General features: G+C 48.8%; 13 protein-coding genes across 13 annotated transcripts; 3 read left to right on the forward strand and 10 right to left on the reverse strand.

Moving 5' to 3' along the window:
• Window positions 1-1,196: 1,196 nt before the first annotated feature.
• Window positions 1,197-1,749, forward strand: N7529_010882 (YjbQ family protein; the record flags this gene model as incomplete). Its single annotated transcript, XM_057246409.1, has 2 exons — window positions 1,197-1,472; window positions 1,588-1,749. 2 exons carry the CDS (start codon window positions 1,197-1,199, stop codon window positions 1,747-1,749), a joined length of 438 nt encoding a protein of 145 aa, XP_057091758.1.
• A 289-nt stretch (window positions 1,750-2,038) lies between these two features.
• Window positions 2,039-2,833, reverse strand: N7529_010883 (zinc-finger domain-containing protein; the record flags this gene model as incomplete). The annotated part of the gene is made up of 3 exons (XM_057246410.1): window positions 2,039-2,167; window positions 2,236-2,403; window positions 2,495-2,833. 3 exons carry the CDS (start codon window positions 2,831-2,833, stop codon window positions 2,039-2,041), a joined length of 636 nt encoding a protein of 211 aa, XP_057091759.1.
• A 249-nt stretch (window positions 2,834-3,082) lies between these two features.
• Window positions 3,083-3,830, forward strand: N7529_010884 (uncharacterized protein; the record flags this gene model as incomplete). Its single annotated transcript, XM_057246411.1, has 3 exons — window positions 3,083-3,151; window positions 3,204-3,542; window positions 3,591-3,830. 3 exons carry the CDS (start codon window positions 3,083-3,085, stop codon window positions 3,828-3,830), a joined length of 648 nt encoding a protein of 215 aa, XP_057091760.1.
• A 279-nt stretch (window positions 3,831-4,109) lies between these two features.
• N7529_010885 (putative dephospho-CoA kinase) lies at window positions 4,110-4,997 on the reverse strand (the record flags this gene model as incomplete). Its single annotated transcript, XM_057246412.1, has 1 exon — window positions 4,110-4,997. One exon carries the CDS (start codon window positions 4,995-4,997, stop codon window positions 4,110-4,112), a length of 888 nt encoding a protein of 295 aa, XP_057091761.1.
• A 376-nt stretch (window positions 4,998-5,373) lies between these two features.
• Window positions 5,374-6,524, reverse strand: N7529_010886 (DUF3431 domain-containing protein; the record flags this gene model as incomplete). The annotated part of the gene is made up of 2 exons (XM_057246413.1): window positions 5,374-6,076; window positions 6,145-6,524. 2 exons carry the CDS (start codon window positions 6,522-6,524, stop codon window positions 5,374-5,376), a joined length of 1,083 nt encoding a protein of 360 aa, XP_057091762.1.
• Window positions 6,525-7,182: 658 nt separating this feature from the next.
• Window positions 7,183-8,508, reverse strand: N7529_010887 (lipase family protein; the record flags this gene model as incomplete). The annotated part of the gene is made up of 5 exons (XM_057246414.1): window positions 7,183-7,482; window positions 7,534-7,870; window positions 7,930-8,095; window positions 8,151-8,219; window positions 8,418-8,508. The coding sequence occupies 5 exons, from the start codon at window positions 8,506-8,508 to the stop codon at window positions 7,183-7,185; spliced, it is 963 nt and encodes a 320-aa protein (XP_057091763.1).
• Window positions 8,509-9,862: 1,354 nt separating this feature from the next.
• On the reverse strand, window positions 9,863-10,885 carry N7529_010888 (cleavage and polyadenylation specificity factor subunit 5; the record flags this gene model as incomplete). Its single annotated transcript, XM_057246415.1, has 4 exons — window positions 9,863-10,149; window positions 10,211-10,458; window positions 10,508-10,759; window positions 10,833-10,885. 4 exons carry the CDS (start codon window positions 10,883-10,885, stop codon window positions 9,863-9,865), a joined length of 840 nt encoding a protein of 279 aa, XP_057091764.1.
• A 1,461-nt stretch (window positions 10,886-12,346) lies between these two features.
• N7529_010889 (uncharacterized protein) lies at window positions 12,347-15,927 on the reverse strand (the record flags this gene model as incomplete). The annotated part of the gene is made up of 2 exons (XM_057246416.1): window positions 12,347-15,430; window positions 15,499-15,927. The coding sequence occupies 2 exons, from the start codon at window positions 15,925-15,927 to the stop codon at window positions 12,347-12,349; spliced, it is 3,513 nt and encodes a 1,170-aa protein (XP_057091765.1).
• Window positions 15,928-16,465: 538 nt separating this feature from the next.
• Window positions 16,466-16,939, reverse strand: N7529_010890 (putative BYS1 domain protein; the record flags this gene model as incomplete). Its single annotated transcript, XM_057246417.1, has 1 exon — window positions 16,466-16,939. The coding sequence occupies one exon, from the start codon at window positions 16,937-16,939 to the stop codon at window positions 16,466-16,468; it is 474 nt and encodes a 157-aa protein (XP_057091766.1).
• Window positions 16,940-18,076: 1,137 nt separating this feature from the next.
• On the reverse strand, window positions 18,077-20,877 carry hdaA (histone deacetylase hdaA; the record flags this gene model as incomplete). Its single annotated transcript, XM_057246418.1, has 11 exons — window positions 18,077-18,541; window positions 18,601-18,693; window positions 18,747-18,810; window positions 18,860-18,907; window positions 18,963-19,074; window positions 19,126-19,461; window positions 19,509-19,621; window positions 19,669-19,807; window positions 19,862-19,875; window positions 19,931-20,219; window positions 20,274-20,877. 11 exons carry the CDS (start codon window positions 20,875-20,877, stop codon window positions 18,077-18,079), a joined length of 2,277 nt encoding a protein of 758 aa, XP_057091767.1.
• A 1,141-nt stretch (window positions 20,878-22,018) lies between these two features.
• On the reverse strand, window positions 22,019-23,262 carry gpdA (glyceraldehyde 3-phosphate dehydrogenase GpdA; the record flags this gene model as incomplete). The annotated part of the gene is made up of 5 exons (XM_057246419.1): window positions 22,019-22,218; window positions 22,274-22,958; window positions 23,025-23,088; window positions 23,146-23,159; window positions 23,215-23,262. 5 exons carry the CDS (start codon window positions 23,260-23,262, stop codon window positions 22,019-22,021), a joined length of 1,011 nt encoding a protein of 336 aa, XP_057091768.1.
• A 1,421-nt stretch (window positions 23,263-24,683) lies between these two features.
• N7529_010893 (PHO88 family protein) lies at window positions 24,684-25,380 on the reverse strand (the record flags this gene model as incomplete). Its single annotated transcript, XM_057246420.1, has 3 exons — window positions 24,684-25,069; window positions 25,132-25,292; window positions 25,364-25,380. The coding sequence occupies 3 exons, from the start codon at window positions 25,378-25,380 to the stop codon at window positions 24,684-24,686; spliced, it is 564 nt and encodes a 187-aa protein (XP_057091769.1).
• A 755-nt stretch (window positions 25,381-26,135) lies between these two features.
• On the forward strand, window positions 26,136-26,899 carry htz1 (histone H2AZ; the record flags this gene model as incomplete). Its single annotated transcript, XM_057246421.1, has 3 exons — window positions 26,136-26,262; window positions 26,524-26,593; window positions 26,652-26,899. Exons 1-3 carry the CDS (start codon window positions 26,164-26,166, stop codon window positions 26,897-26,899), a joined length of 417 nt encoding a protein of 138 aa, XP_057091770.1. The 5' UTR covers window positions 26,136-26,163.
• Between the last annotated feature and the right edge of the window lie 1,032 nt (window positions 26,900-27,931).

Raw genomic sequence — 27,931 nt, forward strand, 5'->3', positions numbered from 1 at the left:
GATATCTAAATGTTGAAGATTTTATAAAATTGAATATCGTCACGACGGGTTTTGATTTCGGATTTGAGGGCCCATAGATCGGAAGCTCTTCCCCGCATGCTAGGCCAAACAAGTTCCCACTCTCGGTGGGCTTTGAAATCAAGTCCTTTCGCACAACCGGATGTACATAAGAGAGGGGTTTGCTTACCCGAGATACAATATCCGAGATCTAGGTAGCCGTCCCATTGAGTCAGAAGATATCTTAGGTGTACCCTTACCAGGATTCTCAATATATCCATAAATACTATTCTGATTTCATGCCATTCCCCGATGTTTCATATCATGCACAGTTACTTAAGTAAACTGCTAGGCTAGCTAAAGAACATAATTGGCACCACAATAGAATATGACGATGGCGAAATGTGTTGTCATTGTCGTGGGAAAAAAGACCACAAATTCGTCCTTATATTGCGCTGTTTACATTTTTATTATATGCAAAAATACATGTTGCTTGGACTTTCAATAACATAACAAATATCCTTGTAGATCTGGAAGTGCCACAATATGTTGCGTTTGCTTTAGGCACAATATCTCCCAAATAGCAAGATGCTTGGGCAGCTCATTCATACCTAGGTATCGGCCTAAAAGACAGTAAAAGTACTGACTTCATGAATCCTGCAATATATAGGTAGCTTTATGTACCGGACTTCAGACTACAAGTGCATTGCAGACAAAACAGCCCTGGAGGTGTTGGCATAATTGATTTATAAGACCATCGAGTTCCCAAAAATATATAGTGAATAAGAGTTAACGTCTAGCTTCAGCCTCGACATAGCCTCACCTAGGAAACAATATCTCATGGATTGGACATGCTTTTCAAATTTGCTAGCTGCTAGGATTTGAATATATATCTAAGAAATACCCATGGTTGACCGTGAATAAAGGCTAACCTTCATACACAGAGATGAGGAAGAATTCTATTTCACATGATACCTTTAGAGCTTTCCTGATGAGCTAAAATGACAGGAGATAAATATTAGAGGAAAAAGGAGAAGCTATGAGTCTCTACCAATGTATAGATACCATGAGATACAATCGCTCATAGATCATCTCGGCAGCAATGACATCAGAACCCGAGCCCTCAGAACCCCACACTCTCACTTATTTTCTCCCATTCAACTCTCTCTTTCACTCTCTTTTCTCTCGCAACAATCAAAATGTCCTGGTCACAGAAAAACTTCACTCTGCCCACCCGCAGCCGCGGCTCCTACCTCATCACTGACCATGTTCTCCAAGAGGTGCCCGAGATTCGCGACTACAAAGTCGGCATGCTGAACCTCTTCGTGCAGCACACGAGTTGCGCACTTTCGCTGAACGAGAACTGGGACGACGATGTCCGCGCCGATATGAGCGATGCGCTTGATCGCATTGCACCTATGGATAAGAAGGGGAACTTGTACCGCCATTCTGCGGAGGGCGAGGATGATATGCCGGTATGTTTTGGTTTTTTTTTGGCGGGAGGTTGATAGATATATCGGCTCTGCATATCCAGTTCTGGCTATATCGGTCGCAATACTCTAGTTTAAATACTGATCATGGCATTGGTAGGCTCATATCAAATCTGCCCTCATTGGCGCGTCGGTAAACATCCCGATTACGAACGGTCGGTTGGCAACCGGAACATGGCAGGGCATTTGGTATCTGGAATTCCGCACAAGCCGACACAGCCGCAAGGTTGTCGCGACAATCCAGGGCCAGAAGATGGCATGACTGGATAGCGGGGCAGAACGCGGGCAATTGTAATCATATAAGATGCGCCAGCTACCATTTACAAAGACAGAAACCAAGATTGGGTTGGGAAGAGTCGACATATGACCCTAATTATATGAGATCATAATATTCGGGTAGTCGGAGTAGTACAAACATTTTGAGGACTATTTCATCACACACGATCGAAGGCGGATCCATTGATCGATATTCTGTACACGGCCTCGGGCCCAAATCCAATTGAAAAACGCAAATTGTTCAACGCCAAAAAAAGAAATCTCATGCTAGTGGTTTATCGCTGCTCCAGACCACCTTCGGTCACACGCTGGGACTCGTTGACCTCGGCGGCGTCACCAGTGGGCTCGAGGGGGTAGCTGGTGGCGGGCAGGGACTTCAGGTAAGCGCGGTGGTGCTCATGGGCCTACAAAATAGTCAGTAACAATTCATTGGCCAGCCCCCGGTGGACGAAGAGGGCGTGAGTGAACATACGAAAGGAACACCGCAGTATCCGCAAGGAACGATCTCGGCCTTGTCGGTGTTGATGAAGACCTTGGGGTGGCCGAGGGGGCCACCGCCACCGTCACAGCTGACGACTCTGGACTTTGTCCAACGGACGGGCTGTCTGTGAATAAGCTCGATAGCGGCATATGGTTGCGGCTGGAAGGTAGGAGTTAGTCAACCAATCATGAATAGATATATAACGCCGACTCCAATTGCGCCGAAAACAATCTATCGAGGCAAGTCATACCTGGGCTTCCATGATGGTCTGCTCAAAGCGAGGGCCAACCATGGCCTTCTCGCGCGGCTGCTGGTTGGAGGCCCAGGTGGTGGCACGGTTGGGAGCCTGCATGCTGCGAATCCGCTCGCCGACCTCGGGGGACTCCTGCAGAGTACCAGCTGGAGGACCGAAGGATTGAGTAGGCTCGGCATTGGTAGCGGAGACATTGGGCGAGGGCTTCCGCGGGGTCGGGTCGTTGGCTGGGATGGGGTTCTCGTTCAGACGAGGGACGGTCGAGGAGTAGGCGCGGATAGCGAAGCGCGGGCGGGCGGACGCAAAGGTCACGAGTCGGCGACCACAGGACATCATGCTGGGCAAATTTCCACAGGTGGTGGTTTGTGGTGAAAGACGAAAAGAGCGTTGGCAAGGGACCAGGTTCAAGGTCGGCAATGAATAATCCGCGAGGTGTGGTTTGGTGAACTCTTACCGCCTGCAGGTTTCAGGTAGCTCCACCTGCACTTATATTTCTGCCGCTTCATTTTATTTTGCGCATTCGGAGTTGATATCTTTCTCTCTCTCTCTTTTCAACTAGACTCAATTAGACTAGCTATTCTTATCATGGCTGGCTCTTCATCCCCGGCTGGAAAGCCTGAAAAGACCATGTCGTCGAATCTATTGACGATGAAGGTAGGAAGCACCGTGTTTTCTTTGTAGTTATCAAACTAATTACCTCCCATAGTTCATGCGCCGTGCTGCAGCTGCCAAAGAGAGCTCGCCTGCAGAGTCCGTTCCTCACACTCCTAAACGCGCCCGCCTCTCGACCGAGGCTGAAAGCCCCCGCACCTCCGATATGGATGCGATCACAGCTGCGCTTGCAGCCGAAGAGCAAAAGCGACAGGAAGCTGTATCGAGGGCGGCCGAAGAAGCGGGTGAGACACATTGGGTGTTGAATTTTCCTGATGCACCACAATACAACCCGCAGCCTCTCGTATTGGCGGCAGATTCGCTGGACGCAGATGATAACGCCTACTCTGGGGGGCGGCAGGCATTCGGCAATTTCAAACGCAAAGAGCGCCAGGTAAGTGCTTATCCTCAGATTTTACTTTATCATCCTAATTTCTCGAAGCCGCAAGCTGGCCTGAGCAAGGAGGAAAATGACCATCGCAACGAAGATGACGATGAAATCGTGAACCAACACAAATTCGATCCCCAGGGCGACAAATTCCAAAATTTCAGAGCCAGGGAAGAAAAGCGAAAGCAACCAAAGCTATCTCAACTGACCAGTATCTCTGGAAGCGGCGGCCGAGGGGGACCGATGATGGGAGGCCCATCATCTGATAAGAAGAAGAAGCGCAAGAGCCGTTGAACAAACGGTCCCTGGCTTCAATCATGATATTGAACACTTTGATTTGACGTTTAGCGAAGCATGGTTTACGGCGTCTTTTGAATTATAAAAGTCATATCCTCAGTATACCAGATGACAGTCATATTACCAATGGACAGATACCAAATACAGTCTTTCATACAAATCATCTATCAAGGCCTAATCGTGTGTAGGGCCCAGTTCCTAGTATAGCTACAATATGTACATTACCGCAAAAATGAGTCCTTAATGCCTAAATATCATGCGGAGAGGAGACAACCCTCAAAGCTTCGCCTTCTCTTCCTGCTTCTTCCTCTCCCACCCCTTCTTGGTCGCAAAATTCACAATCAGGTTCCAAGCAGCAACCCCAAACCCAACCGGCGGCGCAGCCAACAACGCCCACGCCCACCACCTCGGACTAGAAGCCGCAATACTCCCCATAGCCCTCTTGACCGCAACCTCCAACTCCGCTTTATCAGCATCATTCCACACAACGACCCCGCGCGCGGTGGCAGTCCCCCGGAACTCAGCCTGCGTCGCTTTCGTGCGCACATCACCCTGACTGCGAACGCGATTCTCCGCGTCCTCGGCGGTAAGATGCGCGTCGCGGGCGCGCAGCCTAGCCATCTGGATCTCCGGATCATGGACACCAACCACGATGACCGTGCCGCAGATGAGATCCATGCCGCTTTCGAATAGGAGCGGGACATCGAGGACAACGGCCCATTGGCCGCGCAGATAGTGGTAGATAAGGGATTTGTAGACTTCCCAGCGAACGGCGGGGTGAACGATGCCGTTGAGGACTTGGCGGTCGCGTTTGCGCTCTTCTGTGCTACCGAAGACGCGGCGGCCGAGCGCGGGTCGGTTCAGTGGTTTACAGCTTGGGTTGGCGCCATCATCTAGGAGGAGGTCGGGGGTGCTGGGGCCGAAGTAGTTGACGATGGCTTTGTAGCCTGCGGTGCCGGGTTCAACGACCTTGCGGGCGAGGAGGTCGGCGTCGATTATTGGGAGGGAGTAGGGGGGCTGGAGAGGATGCTTGATACAGTTGACTTGCCCGTTGCTATTGAGCCGGTGAGCCCGATGATCAACATATTGGCTGATTATTGAGTTGGTAAGAGGTTGAATTGAGGTTGCGGATGCGGGGAGATCATTATAGCCTCGGCTCCGCATTTGGACTGCCTACATGTAGGTATGAGTTTCGCGTTTAATTAGAACGGCAGTCAGAAATGATTTATAATCTGATTTAGCTTGGATGCTAGAAATTCTTGAATTCGCTATGTCCAGGAAAGGACTTGCTATATATCCAATCGGAGAGATCTTCAATTAGGACAAAGAGATCCTCACCCTGAGTGGTTCCGGCCGCGATTTCTTTGAGTCGCGACCGACATATGATGTCGGTTGGTACTGACAAGTGTATTGCAAGAGCAGGACATCCATTCGATGGCGCCTGTATGCAGCAAATGAGCACGACTTGACTCGTCAAAGCAGTGAAAGGTGACACGGGGCGCCGGCTTGAGTGATTGATTCGTTGAACTTGTCACCACTTTCAAGTTTCTGGCAATCCACGTGAAGTGTCTTGTGCTTGGCCTTTCCATCCAATATGAGGCCATCCTTTAGGCAGCGAAGAATACGGTGGCAAAGCATAACGGTCATCACAACCGCCCTCCCACGGGCAACTCAGATCACACAGCCCAAACACTTTACAGTAGCACTCCGCGGCATTAGGACAATGCACAGGGTTCTTTCCAAATATCACTAAAGTACTTGTCAGCATACGGTATCGAGGAAGAGACAGGAGTCGCATACTATGCCACGAATATTCCATAATTCGTCCACTCAAATCATCTTGTAAAGGGGTTGTCGACAGCCATTCGCGGTAGCGCTCATAGTCCTCGCGCGGCCGCTCCAACACCTTCGCGCGAGACACGCCGAACTGCGCGCAACAGGACACGCCCACCTCCTCCGGCACGGGGGTGCCGGGGAACAGCTCCATGAACCCGTTCTTGAAGTATTCGCCTGCATGTACGTCGTTGCGATGCGTGTCGGTGAGTGGGCGGATCTCCGCAGGGCATCCCAGTGTCCAAACACAGCGCAGGTTGACGTATCCCTGTTCTTGTAAATATGGAATCTGGAAATTTTGTAGCGGCGGGACGCCGTCGTAGTATGGGTCGTCGTTATGCCATTGGAAGCGCTGTGAGTGAATGAAAAGCATTGTTTCGGGTAGATTATTGTAATTGTCAATAATATATCTGGTTTAGAAGCTTCGGTCAGTACGGGGGTACCTTTGGGACAAGTAACTGCAGCACGTTGAACTCACGACAGATAGACCATCGACTCGCGCCCTTTATTGGTCGCCACCGTCAACGGTGCGCGTTTGTCGTTCACCACGTAGATATTCTTTGTCCAGTCGGGGAAGTTCTCTGACAGCCACGACGTGTCATCGCTTTTCATGCTGGCCACGACCATGACCTTTTGACTCTGGGCAACAGGACGAGCCAGCTCGCCTGCAGGTTTTGAAGTTGTTGCGGCGCCATGTCGGTCTGCATATGTGCCGATTTCGGTTTTGACGGGAACGTTTGTGGTTGTTTTGGTGAAGAACAGTAGGTAAATGGCGATGACGATGAAGATGGTGAGGAGGATAGCCTTGATCCGACTACGGCGACGGGGGCTCTGAGGTCCACTGGGGGCGAATAACATGTTGTATGGAGGGCACTATGCCCGGTGGTCAGGTCATTGGGAGGTTGCGGAGGTCAAACTCGCAGGAGAAGCGGGAGTTGCAAAGCCCCCACCCGGAGCTTTACAGATCCGGGGTAGGTAAATCAGAAGTACAACTACACATGTATTCACGTGGGTAAGGGGTATAGGTAAACAAATTATAAACTCAATTGTCCGAATATCAACATGTCACAAGTTTCGAATTCTCCACACTTGATCGACGGCTCTAAATGGTTAGATGTTGACTGGTGCACTGTAGTATACTGTACATACCCAAGGCTGACGCAATATGCAATCAACCGCAACCGCAATTGAATCCTATTATATTGTTCTTTTATATAAAGTGGTGAGAGGCAATGAATTGGGATAAAACAAAATTATAGTTCATGATTACAAGAACAATGCGTATTTCAGCCTAAGTTCGTGGTTATCATCTAGATGGAACCATATCCAACAATTCAATTACTATGCAAGAAATTTCAATCTCAAACTAAATGACCTCTAGATATAGTAATATTCCAAGGCGAAGCTGTTTCTTCATGCAAGATCGTTGGTCATGTACATTAACGTTGGTTATATACAGGTGCCTGCACCTACGTATCTCATCAAATCATGGTCTTCCCAAACCAACCATCCCACACTAATCACATGCATCAATATTTCCCAAGTACCAGTTATGGGCTTCAACATCCGGGCTCAATGTTCCAGCATTGCCGGACTTGGAGCCTACACCTTCAATCACCTCGATATCGGACGAGGTAACCGTAGCCACGTTGCCGCTAGTAATCCAGTACTCGGGGCTTGGGTGGCTAAATCCAAAGCTTGAAGGTGGCAGCTTAGGCACGATATCATCTGTGTGTGTCACTCGCCAAAGACTAGCTTGGCTGGTGATGTATGTAGCCAATGCAACGTTCCCGACTCGGGGCTGGCCGTAGGTATACTATGGGTAGATTGTTAGTACCATATCAAGAGTCAATCTAAGAGTACGTACTATCTTGAGGGTTGATCCTCCATTAATCAACGCGGTGCCTCCTAGTGCAGCAACGGCTCCACCAAAACTGTGCCCTGTCAGAACAAGCGTATAGCCAGAGTATGTGGACTGCGCGGACGTGATCTTAGTTGCCAGATCAGTTGCAACAGTCTCCCAAGCTTCTAGGAATCCGGAGTGGGCTTTGCAGCCGCTGCACAGAGAAGTGGCATCGGTCAAGCCGAAATTGATGTTGGCAATCCAGTTACTAATGGACCGACTGCCCCGGAATGAAACGACCAGGAGTTTATTCGTCTTATCAACGGCAAGAAAGCCAGCGACATTGCCGTAGGAGCAGGTCCTAGCACACAAAAACAAGGTTAGTCAAGGGCCTACGGAGAAGTCTTGGAAGGTTCGTACCGGTCAAACTCCCACAGAGTTGTTGTATCCGCAGACTGCACAGAGGGACAGTTGCCTTCCTCGCAAGAGAGCGCATTACCAGTTGAATTGATATTGTTCGCGCAGTATGATGCCGCAGAATACTGAGCGAACAAACTTAACTGGCTAAGCACACTGGCCGACACATCTATGTCGTATAAGCTACCGAGCACATCATCGACACAAGACGATAAACTACATACCTCTAGGAACCGGACGAGAAGGAGCAGCAACCGCCAGCACTGCAAGAGCGGCGACACTCCACAACCGACCTAGAAGAAGCATCATGGGATCTCTCTTTCTGAATTAGGGCTGTCTCAACGGCTGTGCATACAACCAAGAACAACCACGCAGACACAGCTTCTTATATGCATTCCAATTCCCTAAGGGCCCATATAGATGCACAATTCTCCCACTGGCCAAATCCTCTAGGAGCGGGGTATTAACGTGACCGCGCACCCGCTACATACGTGAATCCAAAGTAAGCTCTTGCTCCGGTCCATGGCGCTTTTTTTGTGCGCGTGACCGGTGGGAGTCCGGTATGATCGGCATGGCATTCATGCAGCTGTTGCGTATGCCTGGAATGTGGCCCGGCGTGGGGAGGCATGGCATCGTTTTGAGTGGCTGGTGGTTAGCTTATACATACGGTATGTTGTAGAAGGTGGAGGGATAGTGGAGTATGTTCCTTCCATCCTTCTAAGAAGGTTCCACTCATTCCACTCACTCTACTCATCTATCATCATCACATGATGGGGCCAAGGCCAATGAGGGGTTGCAGGGCTTGTTCCTGGCACGGAGTTCCGTTTATTTGATTATTTCTCCGGGGTGGGGATATGACTTCCGTGAAGATGAACTATTTGGGTTCTTTGCAGGATGAGACAAATGACATTCGGGTACCGCGGGTTCCTCTTGGCGTGCATATACTCCCAAGTCGAGGACGATCTTATCTCATCTCATACCAATCGCCCGGCGGTACTTCGGGAGATTGTATACATGCGGAAAGTCGACCAAACTTAACTTTCGACTTTAGCATTTTGCCGGAGAATTTGTACTTTTCTACGCTTTTCCTTTTTCATGATAGTGGAATATGTTGAGCTTCCGAGGTTTTCATTGGTATTACTCTCAAGAAGCCGAGTATGGTTCCTTGTACGTATTGTGGAAATATGGGATCTTTCTTCCTTGGTTATATGAGGTATGAAACAATTGTGCGGACAGATTTGTGATATGCAGGGTACACGTTGGACTAATATTCAGTCCACTATACTATTATCCTGCCTTATATCTCCACTTGTATGAAAAGACTGCATCACTTGACTACACTAATTTAGGAAGCTAGACAAACACATCGCTGTCATGAGTAAAACCGGACACAGGATTTTAGGGCTTCTGGGTATCCCAGTCTCACGAAAAGCCTTCCTGAGCTATGCCATCCCTTGACTTCATATCGTATCAAGTACTCTGTACATCAATAAGGAAATATTGTTAGACTTCATCGATAATTTACTAGACTTCCCCAGCAGGGATCGTGCACCTATATCGTATCCCAGGTGGACTTTTTGCAGCATTCAATCAAAAAACATTAAATAAAAACCGATCTCTAGAAAGATCCACTCGTATCATATCTTACTACTTATCTTTGGAGAGATTATCTAGAGATCTGCACCGATTATCGAGCGAGCTACCAAATTTATCGTGAAACCGTCTGATCATTAAGATTGCTTAAGTTTAATTTCATAGAGCTGGTATCAATTCTTCAAGATCTCCCAGCAAGGGCTTCGAACTCAAGACAATCCTGAAGCCATCATTTGAAACCATCACTTGTAAAGTCCATTCTCAACTTGAAATCATTTGAGCGATGCACCTGCAATTCCAGTTGTGACGAGTCATTGCAAGCAATACCTTCTGTCTTCAACTACTACTGGTGAGACTCAATCGGCATCCCATTCATACCATCCTGAGTTTCATCAGTCATGCCAGTGTCCTCGTCAGAGCCACCAGCAAGATGATGAATGCGGGGAGCAGGCAGAGGTAGACCAGGGGTCACGGCAACGACGTTATCGTTCTCATCAACCATCTCGAAATTATAACGTGAAAGAAGGTGAGGAATGGCCGACAGCTGAGGACCGTAGCGGGCAGTGTTATCGTAAAGTTCGAACAAAGGAACGGCGAGAAGCTTCATGTTCTTGGGAACAGACAGGACCTCTGGGGGAGTCAATTGTTAGTCCGGATCTTGTCTCAATGAAGGAAGCTGGACTGAACATACTCTTCTTGGGAAGCTTGATGAAGTACAACTTCTTACACTCCTTGGGGCGCGTGACATGGCCGGGAATGAACGGGTACATAAAAGTCTCAAAGTTGGGGCGCCACCATTGCGCAAGAGTATCGCTAATCTCCCAGTCATCATTCACACCCTCGCCAGAGAACTGCGATCCGACGGGTGCAAGGCGCTCGTTCAGGCGTTTCTTGAAACCATCAATCTCGTCGTCCTCGTGGTCCAGGTAGTCGCCTGGCCTGAAAGATATTAGTTGCATATTTATGCTTCAGCAAACATATGACCTACAGCTTGAAAAAGGCATTGGCAATCTGCAGCATCAGCACGTGGGGGTGGTTGTGTTCGTGACACACAAGAATACCCTCACAAGTGCGGCGCATGCCATGAACCTTGAAGTGCTCTTCAAGGCGCTTGAGGCGGGCGATGACCGAAGGGTCCTCCTCTGGCTGAGTCTCCTTGGTTCCAAAGGTGTAGTTCGATAGTGGGTAGAGCCGAATGGTTTCTGGCTGCTGTGCGGAGAAGTCCTTGGGGACAATGGGGCTAGTTATTGTGTTAGATTGGTCTGTGAGAAGGCCCTTGACTACGGATGCTGCCAATGGGAAAGAGAACTTACGGCTGCGAGCTGCGCAATCCCGAATCGAAACCCGATTCAGTGGTACTCGCCATCGTGGCAATTTGGTGATGATATTGCGTGAAAGGAAGAAGATGGCCCCGGGGTTGATCGCGATGGGAGCTCATGTTGTTATCGCTTATCGCGTTCTTCTGCCATTGACCGCCTACAAAGGGCTACCTACCAGCTGGATAAAGACGCACGTATCGGGCTGAGCTCGGGCGAGGAAGTTCGTTGCAATTTCAATGCACATGGTGTGTAAAATATGGCGCTCTGGTATCATTGTGATATAAAGAAATAGATAAAACATGTATAATTCATGGGTGAGTCCTCGTTGTTTGTGTATGGATGTCAAATTCATAATTGGGTAGGGCATGTTTGTAGGCTTTAATGTGTCACATTTCAATGAATCTGATGCCACTAACTATACAAGATCGCATGCAATCCTAAGTCCAGGCGTTGAAGTCATTCGCACCATCCGTACAAAATTGTGTTTACTCTCATATCCGCCTCCCATTGGTTCCGAAGTGGCGAAGTAGTTGCGTCCTAAGTTTGAAATTGACCTCGCTTCCGCGCTGTTCTGATAATCGAAACGCTTCCCACAGGTGATCGGGCGATGCTGGTCTATGTAGTAGGAATAGCTTCATGGATGGGAATGTTTAGAATACATGATATGGAGCGGTCAAAAAAGCGGTCGGAAATAAAGCATCTTCAGGCATTAACCTTAGGTAACCAGCACATTTGACAATCTTTGAGACCGCCTTATATCCACGCCATCATTCAATGATGAACAAACAACAGGAAAGTGTCACAAATAAACAATCCACACATATAGCCAGGTTGCCCCAATCTTTGTGTTCGCTTAAGCCATTTACTTCTACTCTTTCCATGTACTGAATTAGTGCAGCTCTGATCTATCTATCTACTTCTCCTCCATTGCCATAGCTGGTTGTAAAAACCTATCTAGTGTGAACTCTTAGAACATACTTCTATGCAATAGCTTTCCAAATAACATAGACAATATTATAGCTTCTATATTATCCTGTTTTATGACAATTCGCAACTTTCAACGTATCAACGAGCGCTATTCTACCTAGGTAAGATTACATAGGTCATCTTCTATCCGGTACCTATTGTCGTCGTTAGCATTAGGTATAGCGGATACCAGGCTCGAAAACTATCGGCCGTAAGGCTAACACCACGTTCCTGGTCCCTCCAGGGCTCCACCTTGGCATGTCGGACGAATCTGGGACCGTTGGGAGAGTAAATGCATACTCAATATTTACTCCGTGCTCAAAAAGCGACCGGTGAACACCAAAATAAAATGGGGAATCAGTATTAGGTACTTGGTGATATATCGTAGGTTGGAATGTATTAGAAATGACGGGTAATGAGATTCGTACGTATGTAAGTTCTTTGATTATTGTCTTCTTTCCGTGACTATACGAAATCTCCACAACACCCAACTCTCATATCATGCACCAGACCAACACCGGACCCATCCCCAAAACACAGGTTTAAAGCTTAGCATCAAAATCTTCGTACTCAGACAGATCTATAACAGGAACAGGACCAGCACTGACAGGCAAGCTAGCCTTGAAAGCAGGAACATGAGTAATGACGATAGGCTTAGGCACGCCATTGCCATTAGCGGAGCCTTGCTCATCAGCGCCAGAGCCAAGTCCCAGCTCCTTCAACTTGGGGCCAATGGTCTGCTCAAGCTTCTCGAGAACGGGCTCGATCTCCTGCTGGGACAGGCTCTTCTCGATGGCGAGGAAGTTCTTGACAACGAATACGATTTGGGACTTGTCGACGACGGTGGTCTCCACCTCGTCAAATGCAGATGCGAAACGACTAGCGTCGATAGTAATGCCAGCGGTCTCTAGTTGCTTGTTGAGGGCTGTGACAAGGCTGGCGCGCTGTTTGGATGGCTTCGCGTCGTCCTGGGCACCTGCTTGGGCGTTTAAGTGAATGGCGAGTTTGGCGCGCGTGGTAGAGGAGGGATCAATGTATTGACGGTAGAAGGCGGCGAGGTCGGCCTTGGAAAGCGTACGTACATTCGCCGCATCGGTCTCGTGCTGCAGGAAATCGAAATACTCAGAGCCGATGCGCGACGAGTAACGACCAGTCTCCTGGCTCAGGCTCTTGACTTTTTCCAAGCGCTTGTTGACAACGCTGCGCTTGTGGCCTTCGAATTCATCCTCGGGCATCTTCTCGAGGATGGGACCGAATTCACGAAGGAAAGACTCAATGCGGGACTCGAGGAACTGGGCCGTACGCTCACTCTGGATGATGACCCGGTAGCCCATGGTGGTGGCACTGTACCGTGCGCCGCTCCACACGACATATCCGAGCTGCTCCTTGCTACGCAGCTGGTCGAATGCGGGCTCCTCTGTCAACTGTGCGAACAGCTGGAGCTTGGAGCGCAGGAGATCATCGGAGAAGAGTCCGATGTATAGGTAGTACTCGATGCAGTGATTGACATTGGCCGGGTCCTTGAGCGCGCGGGGATAAGTGTAGTTGGAACCGGGGGGAAGGGTCATGTTGCGGCGCAAGTACCACTGAGACGGAGGCAGAGGACGCCCTCCCAAGATCTTCTCAATAGAATCCGTCATGCGCAGAGCATCCTCCTTGTATAAGTTTCCATGGGCCAGGACTTCAATGTGGGTGTGCTCAATCAGCTGGGGGAAGAACTTGACCACGTCCTCGCATTCAATATGCTCTAGCTCTTCAAGTAACTGCTCGTTTACCCAGCCGTGTTCAGCAAGGATGTAACGAGTGTAATCGCCAACTTGGTAGTAAGGTTGCTGATACTCAGCGTTGCGGAATGCTCTCGTCAAACGCTCCTTGATGATGGTGAACCGGTCCTGGTTGATCTGGAGTCCACGCATGGTGTTGAGGACCTTGTCAAGAAGGGCAGACATCTTGTCATTGTATCCGCTCACGGAGATATCCAAACCCAAGGGGTTGGAGGAAAGATGGTAGTCCAATCCAGCAAGCTCAGCATCGTAAGAGTATTCATCTAACGAGTCCTGCACCAACGCACAGTATAGCTTCGTTTTGATGATGTTGGCAGGGGTGGTCACCACGAGAGGGTTACGGAGCGTAACCTCGATAGTAGCCTTGGGCACCCAGAAACGGTCATCCTTCTTGTACCACAAACGCACCCGGTCGTCATGGCGGATCAACTTTGGGGTCTTAGCTGGCTCGGCAACCTCCTTCTTTTCCACAGACAGTCTGGTCGGTACGAACTCGTTGCGGTGAGGCATGTGGATATCGGAAGTCCGAGAAGTTTCAGTTGACTCTAGGGCCTTTTGGAGACCACCCAAGAACTCCTGGGGGATCTTTTCGACCTTGTATTCAGTGCCATACCACTTCTCCTTCTGATCCCATGTGCCTGGGAAGTTCTGGGACACAATGACAAGGCGGAAATTGTCCGCCCGCAGGTAACTGAGTGCCTTCTTGATCAAATCGGAGTCAAATCGACGCAACAAGGAACTGCTCAGCAGCCATTCCCTAGGTAGGGACTTCTGCATAACACTGCTCAGTCGGCTGGCGAAGCGACTTGCCGGGGTCTTCTGCTTGAAGCGGAACTCAACCTCAGCAAGGTTCTTCATTTCATCGAAGATCCATTGCTCCGGCTCACGCTGTTGGATCATCGCAATATACTCGAAGATCACATTAGCAACTTCCTGGTACTTGTTCAATCCCTCGGGAGTCAGGCGCACGGAGATGGTGAAGAATGCCGCCCCGGCGCAGACGGGCATAGCACCTGCAGACAAGCCGTTGGCCCAGCCCTTAGCCTTAAGGTAAGAGAGAACACTTCCCGGGCCCTCGTGACCAACCAGATGGCTGATGTACCGGCTGGGCTGAGTGTCATGCATATCCTCCTCATCAAGGAAGGGAAAGTACAGATCCATGGAGCGAGCATCCATCACGGGCTTCACAAAAACCTGCGTACACATATCCTTCTCGGTGAAGGGCTGCACATCATCCCAGCGGTTCTGAGCAAGGTCCTTATTCTCAACGCCAGAGAAAAGCTCATCGACCCACTGTTCCAGCGTGTCCAGAGACTCGCGTCCTAAAACAACCAGCTTCGCACGGTTGGCTGAGTAGTGCTTCTCGTAAAAACGGATGAACTCACTGCGGACTTCTAGACCACGCTTCTGTGGATCTTCCTTCAAAGTCTGCAGATTACCAGTCGAGAAGTGACTGTAGGGATGTTTAGGGTTCGAGAGAGACTTGTTGAGTTGCATCAAACGCCACATGTCACTCTGAAGGTTCTTTTTATTCTCAGAATCCACCGCTTGCAGCTCACGCTCTAGGGTTGACTCTAGAAACAGCGGAGAGTGAAAAAACTGGGCAAACCGATCCAATGCACCATACAAAGGTGACTTGCCCTCTAATCCATCCCCATTAGATAGAACACCATTATTACCATTCGTCTCGGCCGGGGTACTGTATCCACTGGATTTCGGGGTACTAGGGTCGCCTGTTGCAGCCACTTCAAAAAAGTAGTTCGTTTCGGTGGCGGCTGTGTAGGCGTTTGAAGAACCGGAGTGGGATGCTAGGTACTGGCTGTATGCGTTTTCCTTAGGGTACTACCAACGCGAATCCAATCAATATTTGCTTCGGCTGACAGAGTGGCAATCATAGCAATGGGGCTTACCTTTTTTGTCCCCATGAATAGCAAATGCTCTACAGCATGAGCCATCCCTGGCATGTCAATATCATCCGAGAAATTGCCCACATTGACATTAACAGAGGCGCTGGCCTTATCAGTGTCGGGATCATGCACCAGGAGGGCCTCGAGCTTGTTTGGCAGACGAATAACCCGGTATGTGCGGTCATCAAGCTCCGGCCTCTGCAAATCCTCTGTAATGCGCTCGATTTGAGCCATGATCTGGGATGTGGTAAAAGAGGTAGGGGTGGAAGCAGAGAAAGAGCGCCAATGAACGGAGGATGGATTCGGAAAAGATACGGGCCGTAAGCAGCGAAGACTAGTCACGATCTTGCGTGACAACAGGGCAGAATGAGGACGAGTTAGACTGCAAGTAAGACTGTAACACAGATTTGCTGCAGAGGACCTTGGAGGCATTCAATGTTACCAAGGGGAAAGACCAATGACGTGACTGATAAGGTCTATGCACTTGAAATTCCAAAGAGTCCAAATATGTGGGAATATATATATGTCGAATGTGTACAACGGGATGCAAATTGTGAATGTGAATGATACAAGAATAGGAGGGAAATTGTTGTAAAGTCAACCGAGGGGGGATTGTGATGCTGATGAAGAATGATTGCGATTCAAATACTAAATACTGCCCCGTGTGCCGAGGCGGTGATAGGCTCTCGCAGCCCTAGCAAGCGCTTTTTAGACCTATGGAATCAATGGTGGCGGAACTTCCCACAAGGCAGACTTGGATGAGTTGTTTGGTGGATTGGTTTGTGGACTTATCATATCTCTCCATTATTATCCACAATTAGCTACATATGCGCGTAAGCTCATCACTGGTCCTAAGCCTCATTCTTCCCCGCAAGTCTAAACCCCCCCCCCTCCCCCCCCACGTTCTGCATCGCCCCCAATCACCATTAGACGTCGTTATTAGCATATTAGATGAAACAAAGCTCCGCGCTTAGCATTTTGCTGCGCAGAGATTCAAATTGACACTTGCATCTGACGTGCAGCTCTTGACCTGGCTACCTCCGGGGTTGACGCCCTGCGCCCAACAGAGGTTAGGGCAAGAAGAAACGGTAGGCCGCACGACAATCGGCTTGCCAGAGAATGGGTCGCCAAAGACATCCGAAAGATCATACCAGACAGTACCGGGATCCAAGGTGTAGGCGAAGTTGGTCTGAGGACTGCCGTTGTACAAGCCGTTGTCGACAGTTGTGATTTTGAGCGAGATACCGCCAGAGGCAGCGTCATGGTGCAGTGCCTCGGTATAGGTCTGACCTTGTTGGAGGGTTTGCTTTGGTCCAACGCTTCCACCAACCGACCAGACATAAACGGGGAAGTTGCAGTTGTTGGTGACGATGGCGTTGCCGACGGCGCTGGCGAGAGGAGCCAGAGCCGCAACCGAGGCAATGACAGCTGTAGAAAAGTGCATCGTGGTATAAAAGTAGTCGTTTGAGGTGGGATGGATTTCTTTGATTGTACTGATGATAATGACTCTCTGGAGCAGCCCTCAAGGTCCCTTATATAGTTTCTCTGTGGCAGGCATAGTGCAGCCAACCTCGGGCCCTTTTCGACCGGAGGATAGACTCGATCCTCAAAGCATGATTTTCAACTGGGAGAATTCATCTCACCTTCATTCATTCTAAGACATTTCATCTCAAATAGACCAATCGAAGTACCAAAGCACTTGTGTTGTGGTCAGGCCATCCATCACAGGATCGGAAGTCGGAGGTGAATTCTTACGATAACCCCGCATGCCATGTCATAACAGGCTTTAAAGCGATACGAGAGCAAAGTGGTAACCCATGAAGCAAGAATGCGATGTCTCAGGGCGCTCCGACCCGATCCTTAGGTACTGCTCTTTCTTGTGGTGCATGCCAAGAGTGGAGAGACACGAAGATAATAAGGGGCCTTGAGGCGTAAAGAGACGAAACCAAGTTGTGCCACGCTTATACTCTGGGGTAATAAGTGAGACATCGCTACATGGGGAAGCGTGCAGATCAGCGCCACAATGGGAACTAGATGCATCGAGCCGGAGAGCCTGTCTACCTAGGGTTTCTTTGCTAAGAAAGACTATGACTACATATGTACATATTTAGATACAATTAATATGTCTTTAAGTCACCGCTAGAATGTCTGTCACATTATGGTTGGTGATGTGTCACACCAGGGTTGCCTAATTGTCTCAAATTCAAAGATGGTGTAGCTTGCAGCTGACCTTCTCGGAAAAACGGCAGTTCACAGTAGAACGAGAGGGAAAAAGACTGGAATTTTTGGAGTGTTAAGTGAAAAATGGACAGAGAATCTCATAAACTTCTGCTATCAGATCTTTTTGTGTCTTATGATCCTGGATCTATGGATTATTTCAAACGACTATTTGGCCTAGACTTGTGAACACTATTATGGATACAGACCTCTGATGTATACTACAAGCAGAAAGAAAGTAGTCTCAAACATCTCATTAGTAGGCTATGGGAGAAAAAAAGAATCAATACTCAAAATTCGATGATCGCGTTCCATGCACCTTGCACCATGCACCATGCACTCGATCAACCGATCGCAAATCAGATCAAGAATGCTCTGCGTCAGACTCTTCCTTATCCGCCCGCTCGGAGATAAACGAGAACACCTCTTCCTTATGTTCGTCGAGCATTTCATTCAGACTCGATTTGGGAGATTGAATGAGGTTTCCATAACGTTTCGATGGACGGCCGGAGGCAGACCAGACGCCGTGGGTATTCGAAACAAACACCATGGAGTGATCACGATACCACTTTGATAGCCAGGTTTGGGTGTGGGAAGCGACCGCGCGAACAGGGCTTTCAGACACAAACGAGACGACTGCGTTGACGCGCTTGTACAGGTTTTCCCTGTTGATCAGCAAGTTCACAACACCGAAGAAGGCATTGCCAACGCCTAGTAGGAATATCTCAGTGGCTTGGTTTGCATCGATGTAGTTGTCCCACAAGTATCCGGCCAGTTCTTCGGTGGCAGTTGGGCGATCTTCGTCCTCTCCCGCGAAGCGGCCAGGTTCCTAGGATGGTGGATTAGTTGATGATACATACATATGCATCGTTTCATGGCCAAACTTACTCCGTGGCGGGTGACGTGCTTGGGGATGTTCACATCAATCACTGCGTATTCCTTATCCGTGATCCACTTAATATAATCCTTCAGAGAATCAGCCTTTCTCTTGGTTAGCAGATGTTAGACTGCCGCGGTGAGTTTGATTAACATACCATCCAGACATTGTGGGCTTCCATTTTATTAGACACGGGGTGAGTTTGTCCCATGAGCTCAGGCCTGCATAATGTTAGGCAAACAATGGTGTGCTTGCGATAGAAATACTTACGGGTCATGGAAGATGACAACAAGTGGCACGGCCTTGTGGTAATTGGGACTGCCGTGTGGTGAGCCTTAAGCGAGAATATTCAGGGCATGCAATGGGACTTTACCTAGCCAAGACCTGTTTTTCAAATGATTTGGAGATGGAGGTGCGGTAGATATGCAGGGGGGTCAGCTTGCAGATTTCATACAGCTGATTGGACTGGAAGAGGCGGATGACATCTGGGTAATAAATGAGCAGGCAAATTCGAAATAGTGTTCCATAGTTCTTACCATGAAGTCTGTCTCCGTAGACAGGGTGAGTGGCTGTCTTGGGATACAGACGAGACCAATACTGGGACTGGATACTTCTGACTCGGTGGACGGTTGCAATCGCAGATTCCGTGGGGGAACTATCCAGCAGGCGGTCGGGAGGTTCGCCCATAAGGGTCTTGGTCACGGCCAGAGCCGACTTCGAGATAGACTTGAAGTTGTATCCACCTTCCAAGCAGACAGCCAGCTTTCCATGGGAAAGGGTCATAAGCATGTGAGTCATTTGAGCATAGCAAGATGGCGAGACGAAGCAGCCACCCAGGACATCACCGGCGGCAGCATCAAAGCCAGCCGCAACTATCAAGGTTAGGTGGCGCACATCGATAATAAGAGAGTTCGCTTACTGATGACCAAGTCAGGATCAAATTCTTGGGCGATGGGCATCACCACTTCTTGGAAGGCATACATGTAGTCACCATCGCCCATGCCCTGGTCAGGCCAGGGAATATTGACATTTCTGAAATTTGTGAGAGCCATTCGGTGGGGGGATTTCAAGAGACTCACTTTCCAATTCCAGCGCCTACACCGCATTGATCCCAATCTCCTGCCGGGCCACCGGGATAGAACCCACCGCCCTGATACACGTGAATAGAAACGTAAAGAATATTAGGATCGTTGTAGAATGCCTTCTGAATACCGTTGCCTATTTAATGTGAGTCTGTAAGTCAAAACGCCGAGTCATACAATTGCAGCATACCATGATGAACATCCCTGAACGAAGTTAGTACTTAGGTTCGTGGATCGTCTATCATATCAAGGGACTAACCAGTCGAGAATCATAATCTTCCGGCACGCGTCTCCTAACTTATTTTGACAGACACGTGCTGCAACCGACACGTTGTTGAATAGACAGAATCCCATCGCGGCGTCATCTTCGGCATGATGACCAGGAGGACGAATAACGGCTATGGCGTTCTTGACCCGACGTTGGGCGACAGCCATGCATGTCTCGATGGCGCCTCCGGCAGATAGTAGAGCCGAAGCAAATGTCAATTTGTTGAAATAAATAGAATCGCGGCTTTTCTCCAGGTTGATCAGTTCTTCATTGGGCATTTCTAAAGTCAAGTCAGGGAATGTCAGAGAAAAGTCAGTCAGTGGCCAGTACATACCTTTTGTGCTTTGAACAAACGCGTAATGGGCATCAGTGTGAACAAGAGTGATTTCTTCTTCAGTTGCATCACGAGCAGCGATCCGCTCTAGAGTTTTCGGCGCCAAAGGACGAGACGATTCATCATCATCGACAAGACCAGCGCGGCAAAGTTCTTTGTAGATGTAATAGATACGTCTGGGGTCCTCTGGATGAACATCACTCTGTGGGTTGACTTCACAGTGGTAGCGCATGCGATGGTCATAGCAAAGACCAGTGGCAAGCGATGCCAGAGGAAGACCGGCCTTCGCCGTGTCTTCTTCATCAGACCAGTCCGAGTTCGACTCAACCAGGCTATCACGTTTCAAGAACTGATCGGCAGAAGAGCTGCCAGTATCACTGGCCTTGGCCAAACGATCAGGAGGAGCCATTCCTGAACCTCTGGGCTGAGATAAATCAGAGCCGGGTGATGGGGATGCAGGAACTTGGGGGATGAAAGAGGGTGTAAGAGTTGGGGTAGGTTGGTGGGTCAGATGTGTGGGAAGAGTTTGGGTGAGAGATGGATTGGAAGGTAAGGCGGGGAGAGTATGGGAATCACTCATGACCGTATCCTCGTCCTCATCCATAATGTAGGGGTCGCAGGAAAGCCCTTCTTTAAATCAGGTTAAACTTGGTGCTTATTGGCTCATTACCAAGTAGCAACAGGATGTTTTGTGAAGCTTTTTTGGTTTTTATAGAGATTGATATCAACCAGATGATGCTTCGATTGGCTGATGCTCTAAGCCACGCTTTCGAGTCTGCCTTCCACAGTAGAAGGCAAAGCAGACCAAACGGTCAAATGTTCCAGATGTAGAGCAATTCTTAGACAAAGTGAGAATTGCAGAAAATCATTGGATTCCAATATCTGCAAGCCAATATTAGGGGTATACAAGCACCTCCTGCCGTAGATTAGCTTAGGACAAAGCAATTCACACGGCGCGCAATAAAGCGAAAGTGACCGCTAATCAAACGTTTGTTGGAAACAATTACAGTTTCAAACGTCCACGTAGGGAACAGAAATGACGAATCGAGTATTCAAGTTGGCCGAGTGCCAATGGGAATGGATCAATGTTCATGTTGGATCCCTTTTGGGCCAGTCTTTCTTATTGCCAGACAATTCGCGGCTCACCGCCGACTTGACCGCCACTGTTAATGGAGTAGTGGGGTGCAGTTTAGTGGGCGCTGGGCGATCACTATGTGCTGACTTAGTGACTTTCTTGTTTTAGAGGCCTTGCGGGCTTATCATCTACCATATGACGGGTTCAAATATAGCTCAGTAATCGCCACTCAATCACGACTTGAATATATGATACCACATACAAATATGCGTGCTATATGTGCACCATTGTAAGGGCAACAGGAAGAGACTCCATATAAAGAAACAAAGAAAGAAAGAAAATGAAAAACTTGAAAAAAGCCTAACGGAAAGATGTATGGAAGGCAAATAGCGAACTGATGACAATCAAAGTCATGTCTCAAAAAGTGTCGCAATTTTATCAACAGAATGTACACAAATTATTAAGTCTATGATGTGAAAGTTGCATCATTGACTGCCTACAAAGAAAAAGGGAAGGTTTGAACTGGAAATGGTTTCGTTTCATTAAATGACGTTATCATCTTGTTTTTGTCTACAAGGCGAATTCCCTATCCAGCACCCACATTTGGAGGCATTGCAACAAGGAACCCATCTTAAAGAACACTTCTGACCCCAGGACGCTGTCCTGATTCCTACTGGCTATCAACGCCAGCAATGTAGGAGATGAGGTCAACAACACGGTGGGAGTAACCCCACTCGTTGTCGTACCAGGAGACAAGCTTGATGAAGTTGGCGTTAAGGGCGATACCAGCCTTGGCATCGAAGATGGAGGAGTGGTCGTCACCGTTAAGATCGGTGGAGACGATCTCGTCCTCAGTGTAGCCGAGAATTCCTGATAGAGATTAGTATGTTATGGAGATAGTTATAAGGGGAGAAATAAAACTCACCCTTGAGCTCGCCCTCGGAGGCAGCCTTGACGACAGCCTTGATCTCCTCGTAGGAGGCTCCCTTCTCGATGCGGCAAGTAAGGTCGACAACGGAGACGTTGGCGGTGGGCACACGCATGGACATACCGGTGAGCTTGCCGTTAAGCTCGGGGATAACCTTGCCGACAGCCTTGGCGGCACCGGTGGAGGAGGGAATGATGTTCTGGGCCGCAGTACGGCCACCACGCCAGTCCTTAGAGGAAGGAGCGTCAACGGTCTTCTGGGTGGCGGTGTAGGAGTGGACGGTGGTCATGAGACCCTCAACAATAGTGAACTTATCGTTGATGACCTTGGCGAGGGGAGCAAGGCAGTTGGTGGTGCAAGAGGCGTTGGAGAGAACGTTGATGTCCTTGGTGTAAGACTTGTTGTTGACACCCATAACGAACATGGGGGCATCGGCGGAAGGAGCGGAGATGATGACCTTCTTGGCACCACCCTTCAAGTGAGCACTAGCCTTCTCCTCGGTGGTGAAGACACCGGTGGACTCAACAATGTAATCGGCACCGGCCTTGCCCCAGGGGATGGCAGAGGGGTCACGCTCAGCGAAGAAGGTAATCTTCTTGCCGTTGACAAGGAGACCGTCGCCTTCAACCTTGATGTCACCCTTGAACTGGCCGTGGGTGGAGTCGTACTTCAGCATGTAGGCCTATTAAAAGAGATTTCGATTAGCATGACATCCATGTAGCTCTGATGGTTTTGGCGCGATACATACAGCGTACTTGATCTCAATGAAGGGGTCGTTGACGGCGACAACCTGGACGTTGGAGTCGTTGAGACTAGAGGGAGGGTTAGAATGAGCTCTTTTTGCCCGGTCATTTTTTGATGCAACTTACGCATTGCGGAGGACCTGGGGATACTGTTAGCAAAGGATGCGATGTAGTTGATGGAAGCTATATACTTACAATGCGGCCAATACGACCGAAACCGTTGATACCGACTTGGACAACCATGATTGCGGTTTACTAGAGCAAGGTTAGATGTGGAAGGGGATAAGAGATAAAGAAGTATGAAGCAGAAGAACTCACTGTGATAAAAAAGAGTTGATTCAAAAAGGGGATTCAATTGGAAAGATGGAAGAAAGAAGAAGAGGAAAAAAAGTCTGGCGGGGGAGGGGAAGATTAATGAATGCCTGACGCAACAGACAGGTCACCCCTCACCGAAGAGACGGACGGGGTCTCTTTCTCACGGCAACTCCCCAGATCGGAGGGCTGAGCTGTTTCCCGACTGTTGCCGCTTGCATGTCTGCCCAGCAACCATTTCCGGTTTCATACACCGGGCAAAACAGGAAGAGCCACGATATTGGGGTCCTGCTCTGCCCCTCGGTAGCTCCCGTCTACCAATGAGATTCCTTACAAGCTACTCTCGTCGGGTCGTTACTACTCTGCCTCGGGGAATTTCCTCGTGAATGTTTTGCCTACTCGGTTACAAGGAGTTCATCACGATAATCTTAGGTACAACATTATGAGTTGATTCCGAGATTGACTAAGGTGGAAGTGGGAAGAACTATATGGAGGGGGATGGATGACGCTATGACTGAGGGGCACTCCAAAGTACAAGTTATGTGGCCACCACCACTAAGGTATATATGCTACAGTGTACAACATAGAATTATTTAGTGAAACGTATAACTATAACCAATTAAAATTATATTCATTTCTTATAAGCTATGAACCCCAAAGGTTCATCCACTTACAAGCGGGTCAATTGATTTACTTAACTGCGGTGGACGGATCGAGTATGGTGATATAAGCTGGTGGCTCACCTCCATCCTTAAAGGAGTCACCGGTATCCTCAATACAGCCACGGGATCGGACAGATTTTTATTCTTTCTTTTTTTTTAAGTATTGTCTTTTTGTTATTGGAGATTTGATTTAAACAACTGAGCCAGTTATGACTATGGGGTCCCCAAAACACCTTGTGGATTATAAATCTCTTTTGCCTCAACGGAACCGCCTATCCGAGTATGATAGATCACAACCAACGAGACACAAGTCTACAATCAGGTGTCATTGATAATCACTTCTAGTCGCTGCAAGGTTATTTCATCAGCGGCTTACAACCCGTTGACCTGAAGGGGTTCACCGTGACTTATCAGGCCATATCGGCATCGAAGGGCCTGGAATCCCATACACTCCTGGCATGACACTCAGACATATGGGATGATGAGCGCATGTTTTTTGGAGTACAGAAACTTGTATTATACATCATGAGAGGAAAACGTGGCCAGGAAAATTATCAATGATTAAATAAAGTCCAGGTCTAGGGCCTGAGAAGATGATTTATGGTACAAATGAGAATACAGCAAAAGTGCTATGATCCAAATCGGCCAGGGTAGAAGAGTCGATTGATGACCTAAAAATGAAATTCCCATTTACTCCTCCTTGACACCACCGCGCCAGTTCTTCTCAGCAGCATCGATGGAAGCCTTGTCGGTCTTAGGCGCACCGGCGGACATGAAGCCACCGCCGGCCTTGAAGGGACGGGCGAGATCACCAGTGGCGGGCTTTCCGAAAACGTGGATCTTGGCGAGGTTGGACTCGAAAGCACCCTTCAGAGGAATGATGGACTGGATCAGGAGAGGGTTGGTGTACTGGAAGTACAAGTGCATCACGCCCATCATGCCAACACCCATAAGCTGGCTGCGAAGCTGCTGGCGCAGCTGACCCTTGTCGTAGTCCATGTTGGTGGTGGTAACAGGCTTGGGCTCCTCGGTGCTACCCATCGGGGCGGGCTCGACGTACTTGAGAGTCGTCATATCTGTGGTCGTGTTAGTTGTGGGGTTGAACGGGCGCACTGGAGCACGCGATCGGTCGACATACCCTTCTTTTTGTTGATTTGGAACTGGGTGTATAGAGAGACAGCCAGGATCAAGATGTTGGAGAGGATGTAGCATCCGCGCACCAGCATCAAGACCTGAGGATCCTCAAAGGGAACCTTCTTGGCCAGCTGCATCATCACCAAGATGATGGCGAGGTTGGTGCTGCAATCATCGTCAGTCATTTGTAAATCGGAATTAAAAGCGATTCATTGTCGAAGATCAGTAATACACACATTTGAGGAGACACCATTTTGCCGGATACTTTTCAATATGGGGAAATGAGTTGAATATGGGGGAGTACAACAACGCAAAACTTGAAAGACGCGGGCCACCTGGCATTTCTGGAAGGTCAGGGAGATCGGAAGAACAGTCTTACCGGCTTCTTTTCCTGGAGCCTGAGGCGAAATTAGCTTGTTGCCCGATCAATGAGGCACCAAATCACGTGCTGCTCCCCTCATCGTTGGTCATAGCTGATAGCTGCCCAGAGTGCAATGGCCCAGCTTCAAACCAGACCAGCTTATTTGCAAAGGACCAGCAACCACCACAAGTGGAGTGTCAGTCTAGGTTGAAGTTGCATAATGGGCTGAATTATGGCAATCAAAACACCTTTATCAATGACTGTCTGCCATACATTCTAGAGGCATAGATTGCACTCAAAAGGATTCAAGACGCACTGACTTGCAGAATGACAGTGTCTCCCGCATGACCAAAGCAAATCGACCGTTTAATCTCAAAGACAAAGGCCAAGTATATCACAGCGGACTTTTGACTCTACTAATATACTCAACTACAGCGAAAATGGACAGATGCATTTTCCAAAGTGCTTGGGATGGCCATTGCCGCATTGGGACTAGCGCCAACTATCTTTTTGGTTCAGCCGGCGCTGGCACATTCTGACTTCTCCATCCATCAACAACGCGCGTGTGTCTTGACTCTTAATCGCCTCCACATCCACCCAACTGCAGGATCTTCTTGGTCTTCTATCCTACTACACTATACATTTTAGCGACCGTTTTCGCACTAATTTTTCGCAATGCCTGGCGGAAAGGGAAAGTCTATCGGTGGAAAGGGCGGAAAGGGTGATGCTGCGGGGAAGGCCCAAAAGTCTCACAGCGCAAAGGCTGGTCTGCAGGTTAGTTGAACCCGTGCTTGGTTAATCGTTGGTGGATTGGTAAATGTGTCGTGGCGAGTGGTTGTGCGATGCAGGCAATGAGTGGCTCGATGAAATCCCACTTCGACGCGTCGGCTCGGTCCCTCATTGCTGCTCAATAGGGGCGGATCCAGGCAACCTTGATCCTCGCTCTATGCTTTCGCATGCCCTCTCTGCCGGCCATGTATTCTCAATCGCCAGGTTTCCTGCAATACATGACACTAACCGCGATTCACTCTTTAGTTCCCCTGTGGTCGTGTCAAGCGTTTTTTGAAGAACAACACCCAGAACAAGATGCGTGTCGGAGCTAAGGGTATGCTGCCCCTTTAAATTTCCCCTCTAACAAACTCATCTCTAACCAATACCCCCAGCTGCTGTCTACGTGACCGCTGTCCTCGAGTACCTAACTGCCGAAGTCCTCGAACTGGCTGGTAACGCCGCCAAGGATCTCAAGGTCAAGCGTATCACCCCGCGCCACCTGCAGCTCGCCATCCGTGGTGACGAGGAACTGGACACCCTGATCCGCGCGACCATCGCCTTCGGTGGTGTTCTGCCCCGCATCAACCGTGCGCTCCTCCTGAAGGTCGAGCAGAAGAAGAAGGGCGGCGCCCTCGAGTAAACCAACACCCGAAAAGAATGTGGGAAGATGGCCTGCTTTTCGCGGGACTCGACTTTTGAACACCCGGTCGACCCCCCATCTTTCCGGCTCTCTCGTCTTTGTTCTTCACGGCGCTCTGCTTCGATGTATTTTCTGATATTCCCCGGTCTTTGCTTTCATTTGCTATCATTTTTTCGAGTTCATAGGGCGCTGTAATGGGAAAATGGGGATATCCTGGTAGTGGGAATTTTACTGATACTGATTCGATGTGCTTTTTACCATTTCCACAACGTACTATCTAACTAGCCTTATGTGCAGCCTGACCTTGCAGACCTTTCCAAAAGAAGTTAAAACATACATGTAGTTATTCTATACTATGCACGAGCTGGTAAGCAGGCCTGTCCAGGTCCACCGGGCGAAATCATTTCGTGATTGGACCGATCGTACCACATTCCTAAAGCAAGGAGTCAGGCCGGTATCCAGCATGGCAGCATAGTCTTGATATGTGATGAATCTCGCTCGTTCATCTCTTAGAGTTGAATTGCCTGCCCCACCGAAGCCTTGCACGTAACGGAGTCCTAAAATTGGAGGCTGGCTGGGGCCACGGGGGATCGGCAGGGACAAACATGCATAACTCCGAGATAAACAAAGCAACGGCAGCGCGTCATACGGTCTTGGCGTTTGAACCTAGATATCTGATTTGAGGTCAGACGAGGGTTTTTTCTTGTAGGATCAAAGGTTTTACGAAGGAGAGTCAGAGGGTAAGTGAGTGTTTACTAAAAGTATACTCTACTACAAGAGTTAACTAGCAGTAAAAGGTACATGGATTGAATTGTGAGGTTCTGAGTACAAAAGGCAAAATGAAAAAAAGATCCCTGGACTGCAAGATACACAGACATGAAGAGAATAAAACCCTCTCAAAGGAGATTGGGGGGAATACATCAACAGCTTTGAAGAGAGCGCACAAGGCATCCACACGGGTAGATCTGTTTCTAGTCAAGACAATGGGATATTGCAATCGTAAATGGGCAATATAGAGAGCTGTTTGAAAGT

The sequence above is a fragment of the Penicillium soppii genome (genome assembly GCF_028829465.1).
Source record: "Penicillium soppii strain IBT 18220 chromosome Unknown utg000010l, whole genome shotgun sequence".
NCBI lineage: Eukaryota > Fungi > Ascomycota > Eurotiomycetes > Eurotiales > Aspergillaceae > Penicillium > Penicillium soppii.